We start from the raw sequence: 8,289 nt of genomic DNA, 5'->3' as shown, positions 1-8,289 counted from the left end.
GTCTGAAGTCTGAGGTCTGAGGTCTGAAGTCTGAAGTTTGAAGTCTGAGGTCTGAAGTCTGAAGTCTGAGGTCTGAGGTCTGAGGTCTGAGGTCTCAGGTCTGAGGTCTGAGGACAGACCTTCCATCTCTGTCCAAACACAGACTCATTGTTCCCTCCCCCTCTTATCTCCACTTCAGCTCTCTGACTCCGCCTCCATTCACACCACAGACGACCAACACTTCCACTCTGTTCTCTGAGCCAATAACCCATCGCACTGCGGCAGATAACTTCCTGTTTCAGGGAAATCTTTCACATGTGGATACAAATAATAAACTTGGCTCAAATCCTCCTTGGGCTTTTCACTCGAAAATTCAAGATGGCCGCCGTTTCTGGCAAGGAAATGTAATTTTTTGCTTTCTCATGTGAATAATCAAACATTTTAACTGTGAAACTTTTGGTTCTTCATTCATAATAAATAGTTTTCAAATATATACATGTGTTTTATGCAGAACCGTTCACGACATATTTGACGTCCTCAGAGTCTAAAACAGGGTTACATTACAAAATCCTGCGACGGAAACGGCGGCCATCTTGAAATGTTGAGATTTCAAGTGGCCAATGGGATTTATTTCAAACGAAACAAACGGATCGTGATGCTTGATCACTGCAGTGATCTGCTGAAGAGTTTGTGATGTGGTGGAACAGAAGGTCGGCAGCAGGAAGCAGCAGAAAGGACGAGACGCATCGTGTCGACATGGAGCAGAGTGTCAGAGCAAAGTCCATGAAGAACTGCTCTCAGGTCTGTTAGAGACAAAGAGTCGGTCATCACCGCAGAGTCAATGTGTCCTTTGAATCCTCTCTGTCCGTCACTGTACATCCTCTGTTCACTCCCATGAATCACTGGGGGAAGGTCACTGCGGCGTGGCCAAAAAAGACCGAAACATGCCGGGATACGAGGGCGTGGCGGCCGCTCTGAAATCACCACACAGGAGGAATTAGCTGATATGAAGCCAGTGTTTTCTCCTGGTTTTGATGCCCGGCCAACAGCACTGTGGGGCAGAGGTGTAGTGAGCCAAACCAGACCAGACCAGACCAGGCCAGGCCTCAGAGGGAGGAGGAGAGGCGGGAACAGGGCCAGGCCAGGGGGAAATACCAGCAGAGGTATGTCAGACAGCAGAGGAGAAAACAGCTCTGTGAGTCAGTGACTTGCTGCCGTTCACAGCCTGATGAAACCCAAAGGGACGAGAGGTCAGCGAACGCCACACAGACCTCTCCTCACCTGGGGGAAAGGTGCCTGATGGGAGGCGTTAAAGTCCGAGGACGTGAGAGATTCAAGACTCAAATTTAAAACAGTTTCTGGGTAATTATGAAACATGAAATATGAACAAATATTAAATCCAAGGATCAGTAAAAACATTTCTTCATTAAGACGGACAAGATGAAAAAGGTTTTATTATTATTTTTGCACCATTAGTGGCACAAAACTCTATAAAAATGTAACTATGACAACAGGTTCGTTTTGAGGAAACTGGTTTTGGAAGAATCATGAAAAATTACAAACTGAAAGTTTATCAGAAGTAACTGAAACTCTTGCAGCCGCCCTGAGGTGTGTGACATGATGTAGAAACGTGCAGATGTGACTCGGAGAACAGCTGGCTCTGACACAGCTCTCCTCCCTCAGAGCACGCTCACATTTCCATATATGGAGAGCTGCATCGCCACGAGAGACGCAGTTTGCAATTTTCAAAGAATGAGGAGGGAGAAGAAGCGTTGGTCTGAGGAAAGCTGAGGTGAAGATGAGGAGGGAGAAGAAGCAGCAGTGACGTCCTCCGTCGCCTCGGCTCCAGTCTCAGACAGAAACACTTTGACACAGACTGAGAAGCAGCTTCCTCTCCTCTCGCCTTGTTTGGCTGTGGCGGACGGAGGCGGAGTCTCACACTGACCTCTGGCAGCAGGAAACCTCACAACTCTCAGTGTGGGTTCACACACACTTTCAGTTTCAAGATTAAACTAAATGTTTTTATTAAAAAACACTGAAATGATTATTTTTCTGAAATGATCTTTTAATCACATCTTCTTCTTCTGTGGTGGTTTAGCGACATAGAGAATTAGCTCCACCAGACGTTTATTTTGATGAAACAACAGACGACGGTTCTTTAATTCTCATTTTCTTTCGCAGATTTTCTCTTTATATTTGGAGGGAAACTTCCTCCTCTTCCCTCAGACTCTGCAGTCAGTTCTAGTTTTTAATAAAATAACAAATGATTTTTCATGTGAAGTCTGGGACGTTGATGCTGTGCAGCCGCACGAGTTGGACTCCCACTCGAAGACCAGAACAACGAGACTCGCTGTGTTTCAGAGACACAGAGACGTCCTTTATGTGGACAAAGAAAACTGTAAAATCTACCATGATGCACTGCGGCAGCCACAAGTGAGACAGCTGAGGGGTGAGCTGTGTGTGTAGGATAAGGTTATCAGTGTGGGGGGGGCGTGGCTGAAGACTGTTAGCTGCTCAGTGACACTCAGAAACAGGATTGATGTCCATGATACTTTTACAGCAGAGAGAGTCACATGACACACAGCGAGGTGTGTGGTCCAGTCGCTGTGTGACGCCGTTTTTAATACAACAGCAGAGAGCAAAGATTCAGTGTCGGTGACAGTTTGTTGTTTAACTTGTTTACTTGTCTTAGCATTAGCTCGCTAGGCTAACTCACCAGCCCTCGGCTTTGTTTACAGTAGGTGTATGAAATTTTACCTTCTACATTGTTAAAATGTTTGTTTATTTATATGAGAAAATAGTGGATGAACTCATTGCAAAAAATAACATTTCCTTGCCCCAAATGGCGGCCATCTTGAATTTTCAAGTGGCTAACGTGTTTTATCAAAAACGTCCACGTGTGAAAGATTTCCCTGAAACATGAAGTCACCTGCTGCTGAGTGAAGACTGACGCAGTTTTATCCTTTTAAAAATGAATCTTAACGGTGTAAAAAGTGTCTGCAGAGCTGAACGATGTGTTCAGGTGAAATAACAGGAACCTCCCAGCTGTCAATCATCATTACAGACCCGCCACACCGTGAACACAGGTGTAAATATAGGATGCATGTTCGGCACCAAATATAGACGCCCGGGCCGTCGCATGTTACAGCAGCGCTGTGCACATTCCTCAGGCTTTTTAAAGGGGGGGGGTCAACATGCAGAGAGACCTCTGACCAGAGACAGGCATCTGAGCCGCTGCCAACAAACCCTGATTTGCATGTCGGTCTATAACATTAGCAAACATTCAAATGCTTCAGGGCGGCTCACACACACTCGTCTGTGCACGGTGTCGCCAACACAGCTCAACATTTTCATAAAGGCTCAACACTGTGTGCACAAGCAAATCAGCATCCAGGAATCAGGAAGAGACGGTGACGACGTCAGGCAGCAAAACATCAGCTGAGGAGTTTCCATTTCTAGAAGCTTCCTAAATTGATTATTGGACGTGTAAACGATCAATACAGTCATTCGTTTCAAAATGGCGACACACAAAGTCCAAGTTTTTTTAAGCTTTCTGTCAAATCGATCGATTTTTAACAATTAATGAAACAAACATGATTTAAATTATGATTTTTTTAAAAAAAGAACTGTTTTATGTGACAATAAATAATAATAATAAATCTGAGTCGACTGATCTGAGTCTTAAATATTGATCGAATTGATTGAAAGATAAATCTCAAATATCAGGAGATGGACTGTCGAGTCGTATCCCTGATCAAAGACTCTGTGACGCAGCAGCAGTAACGATCGATCAGACCGGATCAGACAGGTCTGATCTGTGATCAGCGTCCCACAGCTCTGGTCTGATTCATGCAACAATCATCAGGTGATGTATCATCAGTTTATAGACCTGAAGTCCCAACAGATCATCCAGAAATAAATATATCTCATGTACGATAAGAATCATTTTAAACTCCTAATGAAGACCATGAGATGCAGCTGAAAGCTGACACATAGGCCTTACATGAACAGATTTGTAGCATCAAGTTTGTGAACACTAACTTTGTCATCAGCGACTCGATTAATCAGCAGAAAATTTATCTGTAACAATTTTGATAATCAATAGATCAATGAAGTCGTTTACTAAACATGAAAAATGTTTCTCTAACGTGTTTGAACAGATTTCCTGTTTCATGTCAGTGAGACGAAGCGTTGGCCGAACAAAACGAAACATTTGAAGACGTCACCGTGGGTTCAACATTTTAACGACTAAATAATTAATCGCAAAAATAATCACAACTCCTCCTCCAACCAGAACAACCATCGACCCTGATACCACCTACAGTTTGTGAACAAAGATGGACGTCGCCTCTGTGACGTCGCCCTCAGGTTTCTGAAGCTCAGAGTGAGCTGCTCTACCGTCACCATGTTGGCAGCGTCTGACTCCGCCCCCTAACTCCCAGCTAATCCAAATATGGTCAAAGAGGAGGAGCCTGTGTGGAGCTCAGACTGCATGTGGCAAGCATACCCTCACCCACCTGTCACTCAAAGAGGCCACGCCCTCAATCCTCCATAACTGTAGTCCTTAATAAAATGTAAACAGGTGAGTTATATAAACAGGTGTCATGAAGGAGGAAATTATCTCTAGAGACCAAAACAGTTTTTGTACCAGGCTGTAAACATGTTTATTTCTGCTGTAAAGTTGGACATTTTAACATGGGAGTCTATGGGGACTGACTCACTGTTGGAGCCAGACTCTAGTGGCCGTTAGAGGAACTGCAGCTTCTGGTTCTTCATGTTGATGCTTGAATACGACCCATAGAAGCGTCTCCTGAAATAAAGCCCCTACGACAGCAGGCGTAACGGACCTTGGTTGTCACGGTTACAATAATAAACACACGGGCTGTACAAAGAGCAGCGTACCTACTTTCGTCGCCACGGTGATTTGGGTTAAAATAAGCTGATGCACCTTTATGACTTCCAGCTCGTTTCTTAAACAAAGACCAACATGAAACTAAATTCTCACTCAGGTGTTAATCAATAACTGATTCATCAAAACATAAAGAGTGTTAAGTGATTAAAATGAGATGCACAGTATAATTACAGTAGACACTATATAATTACTAATTAAAACTCTTATTTTACACTTTTTATTATTTCTATCAAGACGCATCAGACTCAGGTGAGACTTTTAAATGTAGAAAAGCAGCAAAGCATTCTGGGAGAAGATGGAAGTAGAGAATCATTAATTAACTCATTAATTAACCTTGTCAGCTCTTTAGAAATGAAGCTGTAACATTATGGCTCCTGGCTGAGTGACAACACATCTTCTCATTATTTATTATTTGTGAAAATATTAATCATTAATTGACTGATCATTAATTGATACCAGAAATGATTCACTTAATTGATTTAAGTAATTTACAAATTTAAAAATACTAATATTTGGTTACTTTTTGTCCCTTTAACTTTCTGTGCTGCAAAATAAATTCCAATATTTTATTTTATGACTCAGCCAAAAAAGTAATTTAAAGTAATTTGTCACTTCAACCAAGCTTTTGTAAATATTTAAAATGTTAATATATATTGTTTTATATTTTTATTTGACCAAGTAAACTGAGCATCTTCAGCACAAACTTCCCTTCAAGATGAATAAATTCTTTTTTTTATTCTCTGTAGGTTAAAAAATGTAGATTGATAAGAAAAAATAATTTTTTGGCAACTTGAAATCTGTATTCATGTCATGATTAGAAATTCAATAAACTGATCAGAAAGAAAATCGATCTTACCTTCACTTGTGCGACCGGGACGTCCTGGATCTTCTCAGCGGCTCCGATGTCCTCCACAGCCGGAGCCGGAGGGTCTGGCCGCGGGGAGACTTCAGGCTCGGGTCGGAGCTGCTCTCCCAGAGCTCTGGACGGAGGGATGTCGTCTCCGTAGCCGACTTTAGGCTTCTTGTTCCCGGCTGAGGAGGAGGCGGCGTCGGGCTTCTTGCTGAGGAGCGACGAAGCGAAATAAATGGCAACGACGGTGAAAAGGATGGCGGGAATGACGACGGTCGGGTCCAGATCCATGATGGTGGTTTAATGAATGAAAAGTTGAAATGGTCAAAGTGTGTTTTCAGGAGAGTGCGCGCGCGTCAGAGAGGAGGACGGCGCGTGTTAATCAGGCTGCAGTCACACACACACTGAGCTGCTTCTCCACACGGTCTGACCTCATCAGCTGAGCCGACTCAACAGCTGGCACCAAACACAGCTTCCGCTTTGGTTTCACATTAAAAGCCGCTACAGGATATTGCCAGCGGGTTTTCACAATAAAATGTCAAATGTCGGGTGTTTTTGCCAAAATACACACAATACACAAACCTTTCAAATTAAGACAAAAAAGCTTAAATTTAAAAATGAAATAAAATAATGATTATATTGATTTATTATATCTATTTTTTTATATAATTAAATCATCACAGCTCCTCTCGTTACGATTCAATAAGAACACATTAAGACAAGTTATAGTCTACTTTTAACTGATCATAATTTCAAGGTAAGTCTTTAATTATGGGTAAATTAGGAGAAACCTTATTTTTAATCAATATAAAACAGTAAAACATAAAAAATGCCAAATACATAGTAAGATACAAATAGCTGATTAAACAATAATGAAACTCATCGTTAGTCATAGTCCTAAAAACAGCTCGGTTTGTAACAAAATCACTGCAGAACTTTATTAAAAACTATATTCTTCTGGTTTAAATGAAAATTGATCCGACACGTTTCGAGTCATAGAAAAGATTTTATTGACCAACAAAATGAAATTTATCACATCCGGGTCTCAAACACGTGAACAGGCTCTTCTCCTCATCAACATTTAACCTGTGACCACATCCATCCTGCAGCTCACAACACACACATGTAGTAAACCTCGTCAGACCACGTCAGACCACGTCAGACCTCGTCAGACCACGTCAGACCTCGTCAGACCACGTCAGACCTCGTCAGACCACGTCAGACCTCGTCAGACCACGTCAGACCACGTCAGACCTCGTCAGACCACGGAGGAGGAAATCCTTCGAGACCTTCCCCTCGAGGCAGAAGGAAGGCACCATGTGACCGACCTCGGTGCCTTAAATTCAGCTCAACGACAGATAAAAACACCAAACACAGAAACACGAGCTCCGCCTCAGTCAGTCACACACACTCCACAAACTTATTAGGCACTTTAGTCTAAAGCGACAGATGAACATCGACTGCACAGACACAGCGATTCAGAACTGCGTGTGAAGAAGTTGACGACGGGTTCAGAGAAGCTGGAACAGACTGTTCTCTGGTTTCAGTCCTTCACTTGGATCTCCTGCTGTGGACGGCTGATCAGACACAAGACATTTGAGGACGTCACTGTCAGAGATTGTGGCGGCCATTTTTCACTGATTTCTGACGTTACATAAAGCAAACGATCAATTTATTGAGAAAACAACAACAAGCTGGAAACTAACGAATACACAAATATTTGAATCATTTCTACATATGTAGCTTTTTTACTTTGTTTAATTTATTCTTAATATTTCTGAGGATTTGGGTATTATTATGTATTTTTATATGCGTTTATTTTTTTTTAACAATATCGTAAATATACAACTTTCAGTCAGTTTCAGTGAAAATTGTCCAAGACGACGCCCTCAAGTGTCACGCAACAGTCACAACGCAGAGACGCTCAGGTTTAAAGAGCGAGCGAATCAATCGAGCTTTAACTGGCAGATTCATCAATAATAATAATAATATTCATTAGTTTTAATCCCGATTCGACTCCATGTTGAACAAGCTACAGTAAATCAGTGATAAGTGTCTCGACCTCACGGCAGCGTGAAACAAGATGGACGCCAAAAAGTGGAATCACAGTCTCTCCCGCTCCGACGTCAGCTGAAGCTCGGCTGTTATTCACAGAGAGGCAGAACCTGAAGAAAAGCTCATTAACACCGTCCACCTTTCTTCCACCCACGTCCCGCCCTCTGCTGTCCAGCTCAGGTACACGACTCACGGCGAGCTGCTGCACCTGGCGACAGCGTATGGCACAAAGACACCGAGCTGCTGCTTCCAGTGTTAACACACCTACAGCTCTTTGTGTGTGTGTGTGTGTGTGTGTGTGTGTGTGTGTGTGTGTGTGTGTGTGTGTGTGTGTGTGTGTGGGGCCTTTAACTGCTTTGTTTCATTAAAGCTGGGTAACTAAAGTGACTTTCAATTCCAGCATCAAGTTAAATTTCCAAGGCAGGTAGAAGTTTTCAGGACAACACGTCAGAGTGGATCTTTATAAAGAAATGGGGGGGGGGGGGGGCCCCAA

At 42.7% G+C, this 8,289-nt stretch overlaps 1 protein-coding gene and 1 long non-coding RNA gene across 5 annotated transcripts in view; both read right to left on the bottom strand.

Moving 5' to 3' along the window:
* LOC111655371 (uncharacterized) overlaps window positions 1-6,162 on the bottom strand; it is a 21,845-nt gene extending 15,683 nt beyond the window's left edge. For 3 of the 4 annotated variants that reach the window (XR_002760802.2, XM_023406730.2, XM_087174104.1), the window contains exon 1: window positions 5,748-6,162. Coding sequence is in view for 3 of the 4 variants with exons in the window: in XM_023406730.2 (XP_023262498.1) it covers window positions 5,748-6,032 (285 nt within the window). In the remaining variant the exon portion in view is untranslated. The remainder of the gene's footprint in view (window positions 1-5,747) is intronic. The other variant, XM_023406731.2, reaches the window with a different exon arrangement.
* Window positions 6,163-6,727: 565 nt separating this feature from the next.
* LOC111655374 (uncharacterized) lies at window positions 6,728-8,283 on the bottom strand. Its single transcript, XR_015437268.1, has 2 exons — window positions 6,976-8,283; window positions 6,728-6,945 (listed from the first exon to the last, which is right to left on the bottom strand). It is a non-coding gene; the product is annotated as an uncharacterized LOC111655374 (long non-coding RNA).
* Window positions 8,284-8,289: the final 6 nt, after the last annotated feature.

Source organism: Seriola lalandi, unplaced genomic scaffold (assembly GCF_002814215.2).
Source record: "Seriola lalandi dorsalis isolate HSWRI2012SDOR001 ecotype SW California unplaced genomic scaffold, Sedor1 jcf7180002054315, whole genome shotgun sequence".
NCBI lineage: Eukaryota > Metazoa > Chordata > Actinopteri > Carangiformes > Carangidae > Seriola > Seriola lalandi.
Note: the sequence above shows the minus strand (reverse complement) of the source record. Positions and strands in the feature narration are given on the sequence as shown.